Source organism: Anthonomus grandis, chromosome 4 (genome assembly GCF_022605725.1).
Source record: "Anthonomus grandis grandis chromosome 4, icAntGran1.3, whole genome shotgun sequence".
Lineage (NCBI taxonomy): Eukaryota > Metazoa > Arthropoda > Insecta > Coleoptera > Curculionidae > Anthonomus > Anthonomus grandis.
In genome coordinates this window covers 39,496,183-39,518,482 of record NC_065549.1, presented here as the reverse complement: position 1 = coordinate 39,518,482, position 22,300 = coordinate 39,496,183, and the positions used below count along the sequence as shown (strand labels likewise).

The 22,300-nt window shown below is 33.3% G+C and overlaps 1 protein-coding gene across 3 annotated transcripts in view; it reads left to right on the top strand.

Annotated features, from left to right (window-relative positions):
- Positions 1-22,300, top strand: part of LOC126735515 (uncharacterized protein CG5098) — a 111,001-nt gene that overhangs the window by 9,360 nt on the left and 79,341 nt on the right. For all 3 annotated transcript variants that reach the window (XM_050439556.1, XM_050439555.1, XM_050439554.1), the window contains exons 2-5: positions 2,753-2,942; positions 3,058-3,256; positions 11,310-11,567; positions 17,666-17,853. In XM_050439556.1, coding sequence (XP_050295513.1) covers positions 2,862-2,942; positions 3,058-3,256; positions 11,310-11,567; positions 17,666-17,853 — 726 coding nt within the window. In that variant the 5' untranslated portion in view covers positions 2,753-2,861. The remainder of the gene's footprint in view (positions 1-2,752; positions 2,943-3,057; positions 3,257-11,309; positions 11,568-17,665; positions 17,854-22,300) is intronic.

Genomic DNA, 22,300 nt, shown 5'->3' with positions numbered 1-22,300 from the left:
TTCAATGGTAAAAAGCTGTATCTTCCTGCGGATACCAAAGAGATTCATAATAAAAAGCTCTTTCAAAAAAATGTAAAAGGATTGCTTGTTGCAAAAGGCTACTATGAAATAGGAGACTTTTTAGCAGATAGATTTTAAAAGTACTGTGTCCTTTTTTAACATGCTTTAATATTAAAAGTTTTAATATTTTATCAATGTATATGTAAATTTAAGTTTGAATTTTAATATTGTAATTTGTGTTATATGTTAAATCTAGTTTTATTGTATTCTTACTATATTATGGTTTGTTCATTTTTTTGTTTTTTCTTTACAGCTTTGTCAACCAGATTTCTTATGACAATAAAGCTTATATTGATTGATTGATTGATTGATTGTCAAAGTCCAAAGAAAGTTTTTCAATGACTGATTATGGGATTGGTATGCTTAACTTCAGAACTTTGTGCATCATTGCAGTTCCTGCTGTACATTAACTCCTTTATTATTACAGAGTAGGATGATAGCATCTTCATTAGCTCAATAAAGTTACTTTTCTTCACAAGTAGTTTTATCTTAATACTTTTTTTTTGCCAAGATAAAAATTCTATCCTAAAATTTAAACTTAAAATATTGAGAAACATACTTAAAATGTAAAGTTTACATAAATGAATAAATATGTTGTATTTATATAGCATTGTTAACATTATGGTAATTCAGTAACATCTAGTAAAAAAACCATCATCACTCCACTTGAGACTACTACTATTTCTTAAAACTAGCTCCACTTATTCTACTAAATAATTTGTATTAAGTATAGTATTGCCAATATACTCTTCAGCTAGGCCTCTATGTAAATATTTCTAAATCTTTTTTCTTAACCAACTGATCTGAGCAATTGACAGCAAGCAAGCTATTATTTGTCATTGGTTATCGGGAACTTTCTCATCTGTGGCAAATACTACTCCAGTTTATAAGGGGAGTCTTAATTAATCATCAATCAATTCATTCTGATTGATTGAAAATTATGTGTTAAAGACCATATACCAACCCTAAGTAGTAAGGTTAGTATATCATCTTATATGGTCTTCCCTTATTTTTAAAAATTGTTTTGCACTCATGGGTCATTGTCACTCATCACAACAAATGGCATAATCTGCCTCTACCACTTCCAAGATCTGCACTGGTAAAAAAGACACATGAAAGCAGAAAAAGTGTTCAACTATTTATCAACAAATCTGAAAACACTGAGTTCCTTAAAGACTTTTTAATAATAATAAGTGTTTATTAACGGTGATAAGATACAATCATTTATTTTTATGTAAAAATATTTAACTGTTTAATGTTAACTGACAATTTAAAAAATTTGGAACAGTCACAGATTTATATATATTCACACTTATCAAAGATACTTAAAATAAGAACATGAATTATAATAGGTTAAGTTCTAAAAATTAAAATTAAAAACATTACAAAGGTTGACTATTTAAATAATATCTACACTTAATATTTTGACTTTACTCTTAAATGTATTTAACCAACGTTTAAAAACGTCCATGCTTTCCGGCAGTTCACTTCCACAAATTCACTTCATTCATACATTCTAGACTTCCGCATTCTGCTTAATGGGAATTAAATGCATAGTTTGTTCTGAAATGTGACTCATTAAAAAGAGAGTAACCGCGATGCACCCTTTGAGGTATAATTTTTATAAAATAATAAATCTTGACTACTATTTAAGATTTTACTGGCAGGGCTTATTATAGTATGGAGGAATTCTATTAGGGTGCACTTTAAATTTTAACATTATTTTGCTTTTATGGTGATATTCGTCTGTTAATTTAAGATTGTCTAATATCAATATTTGTGTTTTTAATTCTTTATATTTAGATTATAATTTTGAATTGTTTTATTTCATGGTTGTGGTTTTGTGTTTAACGGTTTCTGTTCACAAATTGAAATCTGTCAAACTTTAGGCCAATTTGGTTTCAAGAAAGAACAAATAATGGTGCATATCATTTGTTGCAGCAATTGCACACTGCGAAAACTGCAGAAACTTCTACAGTTTTCTTTTGTGATGTGTCAAAAGCCTTTTTCTCATTGTGTATTTATCTTGATTATCTTCTTACTTAAAGGGTTGTTGAATAATGCAAGTACCTTAGCCAAATTTTGCTAATCAACAAAAAAATCTGATCTGATCTATTTGCAAGGCTGAGCCTCTTGAATTATAACACCATGTTTCTTCTTTAAAAATACTTACTCCCCTTGTCTATATTTTGTTGAAACTGCTTGCCTTATTTAAAGAATAAGAATATATTATTTATTTTAAAAATTAGAGTAGATTGGAGAAGAATCCAGGATACTCACTACATGACTTCTAGTCTGACAAGTATATTTTTTATGGGGGTAATAATAGCTTCTTTTCCTTCAACTTTCTGAATGAAGTCCAGTAAAGAAGAAGGACAGTAAAGAAGTTGAATATTGGAAACGCTTATTTCTCCTTGAATGGGTTTTCCTTATCCACATGTGCATAGCAACCTTTTGCAATTGGTACTGAAGTGGCCTAATTTTAACTCTTATATATACCTTGATGGATTTTATTTTGACTTTTTTTATTTATATTTTTTATTTATATAAAATTGTAGCCAAAACTTTAGCTTTTGTTAACTAGCATTAGTTTCCTTTAGAACCTCTTAGAACTTCTTATAATGAAAAGTTTTGATAAAAACATGTATATGTTGAAGATAAACTATATTTGACTTAATTTCTAAATTTTTAGGTCTTGAATTCTTGCAGTGACCAATATGAGTTGAACCCAAGTTATGCAACCAGATTAGTTTGGTTCAGTATGTAAACTTGGGAACATCCGGTGAATTAAAACGTGAAGAATGTCAGGAGGAGGTCATCCTCCCCATCATCCGCACAACAGACATGTGCCCCCAGCAAATTCAGCTTGGAACCATCTATCGGTAAGATAACACTATGTAACTGCATTAAGATTTTTTTCTTCAGATTGTCATCATAATGCCTACCCGATTCTGAAGATTAAACTAGTTGACTAAATACGTTTTATATTAATTCTAGGTTCCAGGCTTTTTTCCTCGCCAACCACAGGTAGCCCACATGCAGGCCGAGCATTCGTTGCTTCATCAACCCTCATGGCACACCCCCACTACTAATGAAGCCATCAAAATGATGCCTCATGCCCAAATGCTGAATGAGATGTTCAAAAATGAAACTCTGTTTCCTAGGGATTGTGTGGATCTTAGCCTAACAAGAAATGGTAATGTAATTATTTTTTATACATGTTTTTCATAAGGGCTTAAGGTTCAAAATTAAACAAAAGAATTTTGGGACAATATTTTTGGTCTAAGAAATATTAAGGTAAAATGAAAATCCTTCAGTCTTCCTCCACTTATTTATTAAACATTTCGTTTGATTACATATCAAAAACCCTCTATTTATTATTATTGTTTTTTTTTTCTTTCGTTTCATATTTTCTTAAACTCTTCACTTAAGGGGGCGCAGTCGGACGCCATATTAGACTTCCAACTTTTAAAATTTTCCGACAGATGACGCAAGTGACATGTTATTTATAAATCGTTAGTTCGTCCACCGTTGGCTGTAGCGCCACTGTAAGCTGTGGGAAGAGGGGAGGCGGCGGCGGGTGACCAGACGGAAATAAAATTCTGGGAATTATATTTATTTCATTATTTGCCTTTATTTTTGGTTTGTACAGAACCGTGTTGTTTTGAAGGGTTTAAATAGACTATATTATATAAGCTGTTTGAAAAATTAAAATATTTTTGTTTTGGTATTAGTATTAGTAGTCAATAAGAAAAATATTTGAATATTGATTTGTTGAACCCAAAAATTATGAAAGGTTTATATGTTCTATACAGGGTGGAATCAGGACAGATATGATTAAATTGCGAATGCTTTTTAAAATTATGAATATTTTGGTGTTTTCCATTCATAAAAGGAGCACATTTATTTGTCTTTGCTCATCTTATGTTAAGCTTATTTTTGGTGATAGAAATCAGTACAAAAGGAATTACAATTTTATTTAATAAAAGTAATATATTTTTTACTACTTTTATTTAACACAATTGAGCTAAAAAAGTTTCTGTTTTTTATATCCTTTTTTCTAATATTATTTAAAGCCGTAGAACAAAATAATTAAACGCACAATAATTCTTATTATTCTCCGACATATATATATACATATATATTTATTTATCATATGTATATATGATTTTTTTTATATAAAAACCTAAAATCATTGAAAAATTCATAATCGGAATTAAACCATAAATCACAAAGAAAAATTAGAAATTACTTGTGGAAATTTAAAACTGAAATATTTTTATCAATTTTCAATTTTTTCTGGGTTTATATTGAATCCAACACTATCCTTTTAGCCCCAAAAAAATTAAAATTGTTTTTCTTATAATTTTTTTTTTTTTTTAAAATATTATGATGAGATATAAATATAGTTTTCAATTTCTCCTGTTCATTTCATAAACATATTTTATACAAGTATTTCAAATGTAGTATAAGAAAATTTGAGGGAAACTATTATTACTAAAATTATGAAAAAACCACATTTTGACAAATGCTTCGAATGTTAATTTCATGCTAATAAAGTATATTTTGAGAACAAAATAGGTTAAAACGAGGCAAGACCAAAGTAAAACTAATTTTAAAATTTTAATTATAAAAGAGAATAATTGGCCAATATATAGAGGTGCATGTCCACAGTGTAATTAAAAGTACCTAAATTTTTGTTAATTGTAATGGCACTACATTTTTAAATTTTCAAAAAATATTTGGCAATTACTAGCTTTACCGATAACTATTTATTATCTTTTGATATAGTGTTTTTTAGTCTTTGGCTATGTGTGTTTTGTTCTTTGGCTACTGGAGCTTAGTTTCTAATCTTAATGAGAAAAGGAATATAAATCTCAAAAAAAATTATATTTTAATATCAAAAATATGAACTAAGCTATTTAAAAGTTCTAATTTATGTGTCTTAACTAATTTGATAGTTGCATTTTTTTGTTTAATACTAACATATACATGTATGTAATGAACCCATACTTTTTAAAAATGGACATGTAATTGTAAATTAAGTAGTGATTAAAAGAACAAGGGTAATAAATAAATAATGTCTATTTACCAATTTTCAAAATTATTTCACATTATAATATAACCCTCCTAATTAATTACAAATAAACAAGTTACTGAGAAGAATAACCAACTTAGGCTTGTAATACTAATTAGTAAAACTAATATTAAAGAAATATACAGCTTGTTATTAATTTACTAATACACTAGTTTCACACTTACTTATACTACACTACACTTTCATAATAATACTCTCGGAGACTAACCTTTAACTATAATCTGAACTTGCTAAGTCAAAATTCTAGCCATTGCCGAACGGGAAGAACATAGTGAGGAGGAGCGCCGTCTTGCTGGAAATATATTTCAGACGACGAGTTTCCAGATAAATGGATAGGGCGAAGAGGGCCTATGGAATCGCCTGCTAGATCTCCTGATATAATGCCGTTAGACTTTTTTCTATTGGGTCATTTGAAATCTATTGTGTTTACTCCCCAACCTGAAAGTTTGGATAATGCGTTGATGAACGCATCATCGACAGCTGCCATGATATCCCACAACATGTTTTTGAAAATGTCCGTCAGGAATTTGAATACGCCTATATCATTGTTTGGCCAAAAACGGGCAACATTTTGAACACTTATTGAAATAAAAACTGATATTTTCATGTTTTTGTTTTCTATTTGAACAAATTAAGATAAACAAAGATTTTTCTAATTTTCTCGAAAACGAATCGACCTTTAATAAACGATACCCCTTGCCATTTAAAATTTTTAAGGGGATGACCCTGAGGGGCAATGGGTGAAAGGGGGTGAAATAATTTTAGGTTAGAAAGTTGTCCCCCTTGACAAACCTTTTGACGTATTTCGGCGTTTTTTTTAACTGTGGTTTTCGATAAATCCGTGGTGAGAAGCTTTCAAATGAACACCCTGTATATGTTTTTTAATTAGGTTTATAGTTTATGATATACCTATTAGTTTTAATACTTTTTATTTTTTATACTTTGGGTTTTGCCAGATTTTGATATTTTATTCTGTTTTACTATTTTATAATTGGTTTTATAACTTAAATCATATGTTTTACCACTACTTTGTATATTTTATAATTTATATTTTACTACTTTATTGAGGTATAAGTAATTTTATTTATCTTGTTAAGCTATATTTTGAGTATCGGTACATATGCCATGCTTTGATCACAGAAATGTATATTTCTTAAACAATAAAGCACTTTTTGACTTTGACTTTCAAAAGGAAAAATCATGATATCTAAGATAATTTGAAACTATCATAGAAAATTTTATTTATTTATTTATTTATTTATTTACGGGCATTACCCATTTTTACAGAAATAGCATAATTTACAATAACAATAATTTATAACCTCAAACAATTTATACTTAGTATTATTTTATATAATTATCATTTGATATTCACAACCCATCACTATCACAGTCATAGAATAAAACAGGATTAATAAATAATGGCAACAGGAGAACTTAAAAAATATACAACAAAAGAACACAATAAAATTAATTAAATTCAGTTTTCACTCCCTTGAACCCAATTATCACCTCCAAAATTGGTTTAAACCAGCACACAATAGTATGAAGTATGAATAGTATGTACACACAATTAAACAGAATAGCAAAAACCCCACAAGAATATACAAAGTCACACATGAAAATCCTCAACAAACTTAGCAAAGCGCCTTGGACTTATATTGAAATCTATGTTCAGAGATGTACTATTATTTGCAAGCCTGGCTGATCTAGCAATAAAGCTATTGTACTTGATGTTTGTTCTACAGAAAGGTTGGTAGAAAAGGCTGTTTGACCTTGTATTTCTCGTAGGTATTGCTAGACCTATTGAATATAGCAGGTCTGGTGAATCTACAGAAGCAGTCAGAAGGTTATACAAATTTTTTAAATCCCGTTGTTCCCGACGAACAACAAGAGGAGGAAGACAAAACAGCTCATACAGAACCCTGTAATCATAATGGTAGTTGTCAACAGGATCAATTTTGGATTTAAATGCCAGGTATTTCAGCATTCTCCGTTGCACCTGTTCCAACCTGTGAATATAGCAGGCATAATGAGGACTCCAGACTGAGGAGGCATACTCCAACAAAGGTCTGATCAATGTACAGTAGAGCATGCGGATAGCAGGGGTATTTGTAAAATCTCTTGTGCATCTCTTGACAAAACCTATTATTTTAAGGGCTTTTGTTACTATCTCAGATATATGAAAGCTAAATGTAAGAGATGAGTCGAATATGACTCCAAGGTCCCTAATTGTTGTCACATTCGACAAGGGTCTATTGCACAAGGAATATGCGAATGTTGTGGTATTTCTACGCTTGGAGAAGCAAATACTATAGCACTTGGCTGGATTCAAATCCATGCAGTTCTGAACACACCACTCTTCCAGTCTGGAAAGATCTGACTGTAGATTGACACAGTCATTAAGAGAGGAGATAGCTAGAAAACATTTCAGGTCGTCTGCAAAACATAAGAATCTGGAATATTTAAAACATGAGTGGATGTCGTTCATAAAAACATTAAAAAGAAGCGGCCCCAAATGTGATCCTTGAGGAACACCTGAGGGAACGCTTAGCTCATAGGACATGAAGCCATTGACCCTTACAATTTGGGACCTATCTGATAGGTAGCTGCGAAACCATCTCAAGAAATTTCCCCCTACACCCGCGGCTCCAAGCTTACTCAAAAGTATCTCATGATTGACTCTGTCGAACGCCTTCGAAAAGTCGGTATAGATAGTGTGAACCTCGCCACCCCTATCCAAGACGCTCGCCAGATAGTCTGCATAAGTCAATAGATTAAGCTCTGTTGATCTCCTGGTCTTAAAGCCAAACTGCTCTGATATAATGGTAGGACCCAAAAATGATGTAAGATGTTGTGTTACAATTTTCTCGAATAGTTTTGGAATAGCGTTTAAGTTGCACACTGGTCTATAGTTGCTTACGTCGCCCTTGTTTCCTGCTTTATGTATAGGGGTCAAGTAGCTTGTCTTCCAAAAATCAGGGAAGACTCCCAATTCTAATGATTTATTGAATAAAATAAAAAGTGGATGAGACAGAACAAAACTGCATGATTTAAGGATGGAGGGTGGTATGCCATCTGGCCCTGGACCCTTATTGGTGTTCAAGCTGCAAATTTCATTGTATATTGTAGAAATATTTATGTGAAAATTGCTTATGTTGATATTATTGAAGGATAAAGATTCAGGTACAGGGTAGTTTTTGGTTGAATAAACTGTTTTGAAGTAATCAGCAAAGAGATCAGGTAGGGCAGGACCAAAAAGGCAATGCTTATCATTATAGAACATTTCTGAAGGTAGATCATTTCCTAGTCTTCTAGAGTTTACATAAGACCAGAACTTCTTTATGTTACTGTGATCAACTAAATTTCTTTCTGATTCGGAAACATATTGTTCAAAACAGACTTTTGCAAGTAATTTACACTCTGATCTTAAGCTTGAGAAGGTCATATAATCATCTCTGGAACCCGAATCTTTGAAAACTTTATGTGCCTGTTTCTTTGAAATTACCAAATTTTTAAGAGCTGGAGAAAACCACTTTGGAAAGTGCCCGCGAGACACCCGTTTTAAAGGTACAGCAATATGTATAACTGAATAAAGTATATCATAAAAAATATTTAACATAATATCTAGGGAATCCTGTTGAAGCACATAATTCCAATTAACCTGTCCAAGAAGTTCATTAATTAAATAAAAATTTGCTGAATTATAATCATAATAATATTGATTGTTAAATCTACCTGGATGATTAGTATGTCCTCTCGAAACAGTAATGGATGTAAGGAGGGGTGGATGGTAATTGTCCTGTGGAACCAGAGCATCATCAGCTGCCGTGACCTCTGCAGACAAGGTACTCTCACAAAAAATCAGATCCAGTGTATTCCCCAGGTGGTTTGGAATATTATTCAATTGGTATAGATTGTGGAAACTACATAAGTCTGATATCACTTCTATGGACTCGACTTCCAGAGGGCAAGCACCCAGTGCACTGGTCGCTTGAGAACAAAAGTTGTCTGATGACCAAATTGCTTTTGGCAGATTGAAGTCCCCGAACAGTAGTAATGGGCACTCCTGATTCCCAGAGAAAGAATCGATCTCTTGGCTGAGCATGTTGTACTTTTCTGAAGGTGATTTTGGAGGGAAATAAATACAGCCCACTATGAACTTTCCTAGCCCAGAGCCTACACTAACAAATAGCAGTTCAAGGTCTGTTGACAAGTTTATTACAGCACTAGATAGTTCCTTTGAGATCGCCACCAATACTCCACCACCTCTTGAGGAGGTGCTAGATTTTGCACTTCTGTCAGTCCTAAAGACATTGTACTTATCCAAACCAAGCTCTGCATCCGATATATCAGCCGAGAGCCAGGTTTCACTTAGTAAAATTATGGAGTAGCAATTAGAGATAATGTTACTCTGGAGAACTGACAACTTAGTTCTCAATCCTCGAACATTCTGGTAGTAAATATCTAGGTTTTGCTGTCTATGGGATGGTTGCTTTGTTGTAGAAGGCCCGTTTATTAGTTTTTTTTCTTAAAAATGTATGGGGTACCATTACGATACCTAATGGATACATTTTCACCCTGGGCTCTCCGGCTACTAAGCTCAACTGACAATTTCTTTTCAGCATCCCTCTGCTTCATGGTGAGATCAAAGTTCAAGAAAACATTCTTTCCTTTAAGTTTAAAGCGATTCCTGACAAGATTCATGACATCATCTGGTGATTTGAGAGATATCCTTAAAGCCCGAGCCTGATTTGCGTTAGGTTTACCAATCCGAGAAAAGTGTAACACCTCTGGGGGATTTTCAGTGAGATGTTTAAATAGTTCTTCGACCTTTTTCTTGTCCTCACCCTCAGGTAAATTAAAGAGCATTAGATTCTTTGATCTCTTCTGCCGCTCCTGCCATTCCAGGATAACTTCTTCCTCTGGAGCTTGGCTTGTAATTGGTTGTGCAGAACTATTTGAATTATCCTTAGCTGCATTCTTTAAGCCTTCTATTTCCGTTTTAACTAGAGATTTGATGTCCTCAAGACTTGCTGAAAATTGGGATTTCATTGTTTTTAGGTCATTCGAAAAAGACCTCATAAGATTGGCTGAATCCAAAATTCCCTGTGTACTACTTTTTAATTCGGTAAATTCAATCTCAAGAGCTGTGACACGGTTAACTAGTTGCATGGTTTCATTTAATTTTGGCAAGCACAATTTGCATATATAAGGCATAACTCGGCTGCTCATGACGATGGCCCGAAGTTCAGTGGTACTAATTCCTGAACATTTCCTGCATAAAATCTTCTTACAAAAATCACATGGGTAGCCAAAAACATCGTTTGAATTTTTTGGCTCTTTCAGCACACAATCCTGAGAGCAGGAGGAACATATGTTAGACATTATAAGTTATGAAGAAAGATTCAGATTCGCCAAATAACGTAGGAAAATGAAAATAACGTAGATCATGCAAAAATTGGTACATGCGAAAACTGCGCGTAAGTTCGTCCGTTGGTCTTTTTATCAGTGCATTCCTTTTTTTTTTGTTGGAATTGCAGTAAATTTCAAAGAGCAAATGATTTTGGTAGTTGTTTATCCACTTTCTAGTAACTCGAGATTAATATTAATACACAATAATAGTTTTATAATATCGGCGAAAAAAAGCTGCACATTATGACACTAAATAACCTGTGTTATTGGGAATAAAACTATCACAATTTGTCAGAATATCGGGAGTAAGAATACCGTGCGACCGCGCGTTGTATATGATTATCAATTTGAGTATTATGTCGGCCAATGATGTCACTTATTTGAGGGAGTGGTGGGGATAAATAAGGAAAAAGATGGGGGAGGGATTTGATAAATGACGAAAATTAAGTAGGAGGTAGGCAAAGAGAATTATTAAATCGTAATAAAATTGTAGTTCAATAAAGGTAGGAAATTTTGAAAAATCTGATAAATATTCAAGGGGAGTAGACGAAGTAACAGTGGGTGAAGGGTGGAAAAATATTTTTATTGTAAAAAAAGATTGTTGCCTAACTTAAGTGGTATTAAGTAAAAAAAAAACAGGCAGTTTATCGCACAACATTGCCTGCCGAGATCGATCCAGTTATATAGACTCTTACAAGCACACGGATCAATTTAAAGAAATTATACATAATTTTAGGACAAAACCAAAATGGAGAAATGCTCTCAACTCCGTCGGCCCTAAGCCTGAGCGTCCGCGACGCCTCCAAAATTAACAGTCTCGCTTCGGGAATGCTGGACATTCAAGCGATGGAGCTCACGAAGTGCGCCAATCCTAATCTGAAGTCGACTATTAGTCCGGGATCGATTAGAACTAGTACCATAAGTCCAGGACTAAAGTCGGCCAGTCCGGGTTTGATGGCAGCCACAGGGCCTGGAATGAAGTCACTTAGTCCAGGTTTGTACACGATTTATAATAATAAGTCTTTTTATTTAAATTTAAAAAAAAAACATACATCATAGAAAATAATGGCGAAGTCTAGCCCTAGAGCTACTCCTACTCAGTCATTAAAAATAGGTAGAGCATAACAGAAGAATAGAGATAAAAAATAGGTATATTACCGGAATTAAATGCTCAAGTTCCTTGCACAGGTGTAGGGCATGCAGCAAACTCATAAAAATACACAGATCATTGGTAATAAAACATGATTTTTCAACTTGAAGACTTTGATGAGATTGAGCATATTTAGTTAAATTTTAAAGTGCTTAGGCATATGGTTGTAGAGTTTAATAGCATTGACGTTTTAAATAGAGCAGTTTTAAATTTGGGCATAGTAAGTGATTCTTTACTTCTTACATTTAAGTGATGAACTTTGTTTCTTGGAATAAAGTTACTTTTGAGTTTTTTTTGATAGAAGAGGTCTTATAATTTTAACATTTTCAATAGTTAGGACATATATATTTCTATAAAGGTACAATATCTAAGTATGATGCACGTTATCGAATATAGGTCTATATTCGATATCATAGAATAGAGGTCTGGCTATTAAATAACGAGACAGGTTACGAAAAAGGGTTTTATTATAAAATTTTTATACATTCGAATGCTCCTCTTCAATATACTCCCCTCCCCTCGCCACACATCTTTCCATACGTTTTTTCCATTGATCGAAGCAGTGCTGGAAGTCTTCTTTGCTGAGGGCCTTTAGGAGCTCTGCCGTTTTTTGCTTTACCGCTTCCATCGACTCAAATCGGGTCCCTTTCAAAGCCGATTTTATCTTCGGAAACAAAAAATAGTCGCACGGGGCCAAATCTGGCGAATACGGCGCGTGTTCGAGCACTGGAGTGCGCTTACCAGCCAAATACTGCTTCACAGATAGCGCGTTACGGGCAGGTGCGTTGTCCTGATGCAAAATCCACGAGTTGTTTTTCCACAACTCGGGCCATTTCTTACGAACTCGTTCCCGCAGTGTTGCCAAAACTGACAAATAGTAAGTCTGGTTGACAGTCTGACCCTCTGGAACCCATTCAGTCATCACGATACCGTTAATGTCGAAAAAAACGATCAACATTGCCTTGAATTTTGATTTGGACATCCTTGCTTTTTTTGTTCTGGGCGATTCAGGCGTCTTCCAATGCATCGATTGCCGCTTGGTTTCAACATCGTATTGAAAAATCCACGTTTCGTCGCAAGTAATAATGTTTTTCATCAGTCCGGGATCTTTTTCTAACCTTTCAAGGAAATCTGAGCAGACCTGTTGACGCAAGAGCTTTTGGTCAGGAGTCAGGTTTTTTGGCATCAACTTCGCACAGACTTTTGTCATGTGTAATTCCCCGTGTAAAATTTTTCTAACCGTTTCTTTATCGGCGTTTACAGCCTCGGCAATCATCCGAGTGCTCATTCGACGATCTGCACGCACAATTTGGTTGATTTTGGTCACTGTTTCCGGAGTTGAAACAGCGACAGGGCGACCTGAGCGCTGGTCATCTTCAGTGCTCTCTCGGCCCTCACTAAAGCGTTTACACCACTCAAAAACACGCGCACGAGAGAGGAAATTTTCCCCATAGGCCTCTTGCAACAATTTATAGCACTCAGTCGGAGTTTTTTTCAATTTAACGAGAAATTTAAGATTGATGCGTTGCTCTTGTTTTTCGTCACACATGGTTTTCGGCACGAGAAAAAAAACACGTTCGTTTTAAACCGCTACTGCACGAATACTATAATAGTGACGAAAACGTGTTTTGTTACGTGCATAGGATATCTAGATACCCAACGCACTACTCGTTTTTTTGCCCACCCGTCTAGGGCGCCCTCTAGGCACGCAGTCTCGTTATTTAATAGCCAGACCTCGTACAGTGCTTGTCCAATGGACGAGAATTGACCATTTTAAACTACTACCACTAAAACCGAAAACTAAATGAGAATATTTTAACTACACAATGATATTTATTTTCGTACTGATATTTTTGTCACTGTCAACAAAAAAACACCAAAATAAACTTTCATCGAAATTATCGCTGTCGCTGATGATACGGCAGAGAATAACAATTATTTGTAGAGATATGCATGTCAGTGTTTTGGTATTCAGGTAATTATTAAATGTACCACCATTTTGTAGTACTTAAAGATATTGAATTTATATTCTAGGGTTATAAAGTACTCGTCAGAAGTTTCAAAATGATGTATCACAAGACCACCCTTTCCATTTAATATTTTTTTCAAGATGGCGCCCAGCAGCTATCTTGAAATTTTAATCTGTCAATTTTGATCTAAAACATAGGATTCATTCATCAATTACATTACCTCAAGTTTCAATATTTTGAATTGTTCAAAAAATAAAGAGGGGGGAGAAGGGGCATTAAAGAAAAGCACTGTATATAAAGGCCGATTTACACGATGCCAGTAACTGGCGCCAGTCTCACTGGCTCACTGGCAAGCCAGTTTTTTACTGGCCAAGTGTTGTACCTAAAGTTGTTTACACGATCTCAGTAAGTTCAAGTCAGTTGTGAATTTGTACTGTGTTGTTTTTAAAAATGAATTCGAGAAAAAATGAACTTTTCAAAAAAAGAATAAGAACCGTGGTTATGTTACTAAAAGATGAATTGAGTAATAGTTTGCTGCGCTTAGATTTTAGGGATGCTGTAGTAAGTGGCCGTTTTTCTGCGCTTGATTCATTCTTCGCGGGTGATGTTACTGCCGGAGCAACCTGACACCTATTTTCCGAGCTTGGTGAAACTGAACGTTCCATATCGTTGATAGGGTTTTCTTCGACATTTTCTATGTTATCCTGCAAATAAAAAAACAAAATATATTAACAAAACTGTAATTTCAATAGGTTACAAAAAGAAAAAATATCTAATCATGTTATTTCATTTTTTAAATGCCAAATACAGAAGAGGAATGGAAAACCATTGAGGCGGGCTTTAATACAAAATGGAATTTTCCAACGTGTTATGGCTCAATAGATGGAAAACGTGTAGAAATCAGAGCTCCCTCTAATAGTGGAAGTGAATTTTTTAACTATAAAAAAACAAGCAGCATCATATTGTTAGCTATTGTTGATCACAACTACTGTTTATCATACATAAACGTTGGCGCAAGTGGCAATGCATCTGATGGTGTTTTCAAAAACTGTTCAATTCACGAGCAACTAGAAAATGGCCTGTTACTTGAAGATGGAGTTATTGTTGGAGATGCAGCATTTCCGCTTAAGACATATTTATTTAAGCCATATCCAGGCGTTAACCTCAGTGCAGAAGAAAAAATATTTAATTACAGGCTATCACGTGCCAGACGTATAGTCGAAAACGCTTTTGGGATTTTAGTCAGTAGGTTTCGTATTTTTGAAAAGGCAATACCGACTAACTTGAATACGGTAGCAATCATTTTTGCAACTTGTGCACTACATAACTGGCTAAGAAAAAAATCAAAATCCTATATCACTGCAACTTGTATAGATAGGGAAGATCAGGATGGAAATATTATACCAGGCTTATGGAGGCTTGAAATAACTCCCTTAAAAAGTATCTCGAATCAAGGAAGTAATCATTCAGCAAATATTGCTAGAGAAAAAAGAGATAAATATAAGAATTTTTTTATGGACGACGGTAGTGTTCTGTGGCAATTTGGTCACATATAGTATTATAAAAATAGTAAATAATGTTAAACTAAACTTATAAATATACATATTATTTTTTCTTACTGCCACATTTTTGATTAAGGAATTTAATTCCTCAAACCATGTTACTCTCGGTATATAGACATTTCCCCCAGCGCCAGATCTAGTAGATTTCTCGATTTTATCGACTTCTAAATAGTAAGTATGTCTAATACTTTTTATCTTATTTTTTATGTCCTCAATCGTAATACCTTCGATACCAATTTCGGTCCGAATTTGTTGAAGAGCCGATGTTCGGTTTTGTTTGTTTTTATATTCCTGGCATCGAATAATCCATAGGCATTCATGCTCTCTATACAGTTGAACAAGCTTTAAAGTTTTATCTGCACTAAACTTACGGGCCATTTTTTCAAAACACCCAGAAATAATTACAAAAAATAAACTAAATAATTCAACTTTCAAGACAGCCTTCCTAAGTATGCTACTGACTGGCGGCAACGTGTTTAGACGCTGCCTAAATGCTGGCATCGTGTAAATCGGCCTTAAATATAAATCTGTAAATCGAATACTCTGGGATTAAAAGTCAGTCCACCGCGGAATTATTAAAAACGACATTGATCTTATTTACCTTGAATAGATTATTAAGTTCAGGATTTTATGGATTTCTTCAAGTGGTTTTCTCTAGTATGGCGATTGTGTATGTTTTTAATAATTATATAAAACATATAGAGTGTCGATTTGCAAACTTTTAATGCAAATATTGCCCAAATTAAAAAGTTAGAAAAACCCTTAGAACATTGAAAGGCTAGAATTAGTAAACAAGTTTATTTGAGTTCAACATGTGCACGGGGGCAAGGGAGCGTGTTCTGTTTACATATTCATTGGTTAATCTAAATGCAAAAATAACCTCTTCAAGGCAAAAAAAAATTATTAACATTCTTTTTCCTAAAACCGCTTTAAAAAAATTTGAAATGGCAACACCACAGGCAAAAGCTGATGTCATCTTGCGAAATGCCATCTTGACAAACGGCTTGGTGTTTACATTCGGCATTCGTGAAGTTCTGTGTTTTTTCTTTAGTTTTTGGTTGAAAAAGGAAAGAATGTTGAGTCATTTCAGTGTTTTTATGAACTGTTATGGTGGTAAAAAATTGTGCCGTTTGTTGCCGCACCATGGGAAAATGGGGACTTAGGCCGATCTTTTCACAAGTAAATACCGATATTGTCATAACATCATATCGAGTGACAACCGTTGTCATAAATGTAGAATAATAAAACCTTTCTAAGAAATCTATAACAATTATAAAATATTTAATTTCCATAAAAATGCTTTGAATGAATGAATCAACTATGCTATCGAGCGGCAAGTTTTTATGATGTTATGAAGTGTGTTTTTTTGCCATTTCTACATAAGCATTTGACATCATTGCATCAGAGATGTCGCAAGCAAACAAACATACTACCCATAGTTCCACGGCAATGCTATTTCTAACCTTTTAATGTTCTAAGGAAAAACTAATTTTGGTAAAATTATTTTATAGGTAGGGGGAAGAAGAACTACTATATTCAAGTGTTGGGGTGGGCCACCCTTGGGCTCCATGCTCCCCAACCCTAAACCTTAAATGGCACTATCCAATTTGTGATACCTTAAAAAAAAAAAACCATATGAATATGTTCCTTTGAGATGAAAAGATCAAAACCTAAATATAAATTTTTTTGATTTTTGAAGTTAAAATTTATTAAAGATTAGGTTCTGATACATCAATGTATTAAGAAAAAAAATGCACAAATTTGACGTTAAACTATACAGGGTGTTCCATTTAAAAAATACCAAGTTGGTGCCCAATCTCAAAAACGGACTTTTATGTAAAAATATCTATTATAAGCAGTTTTTATTTTTTTTTTGTATCTTATGTAGGGCCTGAGAAATAATATCTCCCAAAAGTGAACATTTTTGTTTTCGTCCTGTATTTCAGGAACAAAAGTAGTTGGAATATTTCTGTTTGTGATACAGAGTCGCGAAAACTACAATGCCATGTCTTAAAAAATGTCAGAGATACTATGCAATCTCATCCAAAATATGACACAGTGTTTATCCATATATTAATGTAATCTAATAGCTCTTGCACTAATTTTTGTCACCACTGCTCTTCATTGGTTCTTAAATTCCCTTTTGTAGAAATTTTTAAAAGTAACTTAAACGGCGTTCCAGTTTAAAATCAGATCTTTTTTGTTTGTTGCCCATTTTTCAGAATTCAATTTTTTTTCACTGTTCGTTCGTTTGTTTGAACTGTTTAAAAAAAAAGAGTATAAAATTAAGACTGAAACAACATTTATAAAATCCGACCTAAAGATAATAATCGGTCCATATATTTCCGTTTTATATTTCGTCCAAGACGAAGACGTTTTGTTTCTTTTATTTAAATTCAAGAACTTTTAGGTCGAAAATCGTTAAGTCCGGCTCCGAAATCCGCTAGTCCAGGACTTAATTTGGCCAGTGGAGTGCTCCCCGGAATTTTTCCAGGTGTTTCGGCGACTTTATCAAATGCAGAAACAGGAAAAAACCAAAAAAGGTCCAACATTAGAGTAGATTCGATATTGGAGAGATTGAATCCACCACCTGAAAAGGTAGGGTAATTTAGTTTACTTCATTTAAGACCTGATAAGGAATATATGGTTTTTTTACTTTCCTAATCAAAACTTAACGAGATTTCATAAAAAAATCATAGATTTCATGTGCAGTAATATTTAGAATTAAAATACCATTTTTTTCTGAGGTCATTTACTTAGTTGCCCTACAAAATGGCCACTTTTTTTATTTCAACGGCAGAGCCAAATTACAAGAAAAAAATAAAATAAAATATAAGTACATATATGTGTCTCGTTGAACTTAAAACCTTTTAACAGGCGTTAGGCCTTCCTATGGGCTATCGAAATATTTCAATATGACCTTAGTGAAATGTTTACGGTTTTCGAGTTATAAGCGAATTTTTTGAAATTTTTTAAAGATTCTGACCAAATTTTTTCAAAAAATGTAAACCACGCCAATGGCAATATATATCTAACCTTAATAACTTTATAATATTGTCCAATCATGAAATGCCTTAGGACAGTTATCACTTTTTCAAAGTTCTTCTTTATTGTGGAAATAATACAGAGTTCCCAGGATTATTGCATTTTCACTAAATTACTATTTGTTTTGCTCTTATACTGTAAGAGAAATAATGAATGTTTGATTGAGAGCATCAGTTTAAAAACTTCCCTGTTTTATTCTAATTTCATAATGGTGAAAAAATATGCGGGTGTCTTATTTCATAAAAAAAGTTATGCTTTTTGATATAGTACGAAACACTCTTTTAGAACCAGTAAATAGTACGAAAAACTATCACTAACATCTACATTTGCATTAAAAATCAGTTTTTTTTAATGCTTTAAAAATAAAAGTTACAAAACTTATGCCTAAAAAGCAAAAGCTACAAAAATAATCGAATAATTTAATTTTTATTGTACCTGGGGATGAAGCCACGAGCTCTTATGCAAGTAATGTAATAAAATTTTAGATTGCCCGAGATAAAGATTTTTGAAATACGGATATATTTCCGAAACTAAAAATATTTTATTTTAAATATCTATTGACAGAATGAATAGACCCACAATACCCAAAAGACCCGTCAATAAAAAATATTGTTTAGTAGGTAAGAATATAAATATAAAGACATAACTGTATCGGTTTAGCAGTCGTACAGAGTAGACGTCTATACTCGTAGGAGGCGCCGGTGCTCAGTTCTGTTTTGTTTTGATTCGTTTTGATTTAATTTAAATTGTTTGGATCTAGTTTTGCCTGTTTACATTAACGTGCTATATTTTCGCGGTACAAGTGTTTCCTAAAAAACTAATTAAGTTCCTGCATCAGTAAATGTTTTTGTTTTATAGACAGTTCCTGTTTTGACTAAATTTAAAATTATCTGGCTACCATTGACCTTAACTTGAAATAATTGAACATTAACCGTAGGACGTGCAATTGTGTGTTTTGTTATACGTTTGTTTCCTGCGTTGGGTTTAAGTTCAAGTTACTGTTTACTTGCAGTTTCTGTTTTTACTATTAATATTTATTTCAATTTAATAATATTTCCTTATATTCTAAAATGAACCGCTGTTTCAAATGTTGTCAAAAAAGGGATTTTTCAAATTATTGCCGCATCTCTTGTATTTTAATGTTCCACCCAAGTTGTCTGGAAAGACATTTTGATGCCATAAAACTGGGAGGCTATAGGATTTTATGCTCTCAAAGATGTCAAGATGATTTTAATAAAAGAGATCAGGAAGGAAAAATTAATGAGCAAAAGATTTATGATTTGTTGACAGAATTGAAAGAGAAGGATAGACATATAGAGAGAATGAGAAGAAACAGCATGGTTTTTGAAGATGAAGTGTCGGAGGCAGAAAAGAAGTTTTCCTCATCCCTAGAAAATCTGCATAAACGGAATGAAGAACTTAAAGTTGAATTGGAAAACTTAAAAATTAAAGAACGTGAATTGTTGGCATTACTGAAAGTGAGTGAAAGGGCAAGTCTTAAGTTCAATTCACAAATAAGCGAGCTAAATATCCTAAATAAAAATTTAATTGTAACGATAAAAACATTAGAAAATGAGTCTTCAACCTATAAGACTGAAATAAACTAGCTACAAAAAGACGTAAACGACTTAACTAACTTAAATAAGAAGATGTTAGACTCCGTAAAGGTGTTGGAGGTTGAAAAAGATACCTGTTATTCCGACATTTGTGCATTGAAGGAATAGTTACAGATATCTAAATTTGTTGTTATTAATTCTCCAACACAGCTACCAACTAGGCCAAATACACCTGACGATAGTCGACCTCGGCTTTTTTTTGTTGGTGGAAATTGTAGCAGAGTGTTCCTAAAACATTAACGTTTAAAGTTTGAAGCTTACTACAAGGTCCAGTGTTTCCTGAAGCCGGGCAGTTCAAGCAGTGAGGTGATTAGGGCAGCATCAAATTTAGTTAAGGACTTTACGAAAGAAGATTTTTTAATAGTAATGTTAAATGGAATTTGTTCTTCATCTAATGTTTAAAAAAATTTAATTCAAAATCATGTTGATACAAACACTTTAGTGATGACAAGCCCTTATACTTATTTAAACCATAATGTTATCTATAATAGTAATAAGGCCTTTTATCGTACTTTTCATGCAAATAATATTAATCTGTATGGGATTTCAGAGTCTATTCACGCCAGTAACTTTGGTTCAGACTTAGCATCATTATTACATGCACATATTTTCAAATATTTTAAAATTAATATTTCATCGAATAAATTGTCTTTAAATCATCAAATTAATGACTCTGAACTGATTACTGATCGTGAATTGAATTCTTCTTTTTTATAGACATGTCCACGAAGGTTGCATCTCATTCATGTTCATATTCTACTAGTAAGATTGAAATTAGCTCTTCGAAAAGCTTAAGTATCTTTATTCTTAATATACCGGGTGGCCAAATAAGCGAGGTAAGCGGCTGTATCTCAGGACCTGTACATCTGGCAATAATGGAATTTTTTTTATTATTATAAAAGTGGCCATGGGAAAATTCTGGAAATTATTTTTAAGTTCCGTATTTCACCGCAAGAGGGCGCAACTAAAAATTAAATAAAAGAAACGTCTTTTTCTCCGAAAATTTAAATATTAACTTATACTTTTGATATTATTTTTAGTAAGCCTAAATAATTTGCTATAATTTTGGTTTATGAATTATTGACGGACGAACGATAGTAGGGGTGGGGGAAGCTATTGAAAGTGAAATCATTAAAATCGGTGTAAATTCTAAACCACTTATTCGATTTGAGCAATTCAAAATTTATTTGCAAGATAAATGTAGCTGCTTTAAAAGTCTGATCTCATTGCTACCCTATAGTTCCTAATAAAACCGCCAGAGGACGCAATTTGTTATAATTCCAGTTTTTTTCATTTTGCTCTAAAAATTCAAATTGAATGGTATATTTTTGACATTCTATTTAAAAAGTAAATAAAATTTGCAAAAGTACTGTAAAAACCGCACGATGATATCTTTGCTCGTTTTAAAGTTATAGCGAATTAAAGCTTTTTACGCACCGAGCCTAAACTTGTGTGTCCCGCCTAAAAATCTCTAATTAGTATTACCACAACTAGAATACCATGATGTTATCATAATTAATAAATTATTATAGTAATAATTGATTGATAAATAATAAATTAATAATACCTATGTATCACAGAATAACTGAAAGTTTATGTGACTTTCTTAAGGCGAATAATTTTATTAACGAATTTCTTTTTATATTTAAATTATGGTCCTGAAAAGGACCGATTTTAAATCCAATCATATTTGGTATTTAATGCCTCGATAGGTGTCAGTTTGAACACCTATCACATTCCAAACAAGCTTCCAATCTTCTTTGTGTGGATAAAAACTGGAGTTTCAATTTCAGCAGCTGATATTTCATTTATTGCACCACGGATTCAGTTTTCCATATCCTGTCTTGTTGTAGGTGGAGTTTGGTACACCATATCTTTTAGTAGTAAAAGTCTAGGTATGTTAAATCGGGTGACCTGGCCGGCCAAGGATATAGACTCCCCCTTCCGATCCAGCGCCCTTGAAAGTAATTATTTATATGATGCCGCACCAAACGGGAAAAATGTGCTGGGCACCCGTCCAATTGGACATACATATTCCAATAAAATAGGCAAGGAATTTGTTAAAAAATGCAAAAAAAACATTACCGGTTAATGTGCCATCAAAAAAATAAGGACCAATAATTTTCATTCCGATAATGCCACACCACACGTTTACACTCCAGCTTGGTGCTGGACTTCTCGCATCCAGCGAGGATTTTCAACCGACCAATAATGCATATTATGCCTGTTGACTTTCCCATCGCTACAAAAAGTGGCTTCATCGGTCCACAGAATCTGTGACAAAAAATCCCTGTTTTCGCGAATCATTGCTAGTATCCATTGGCAAAAATCAATTCGGCGCTTAAAATCATGTTCGTTTAGAGCTTGATGTAGGAATATATGGA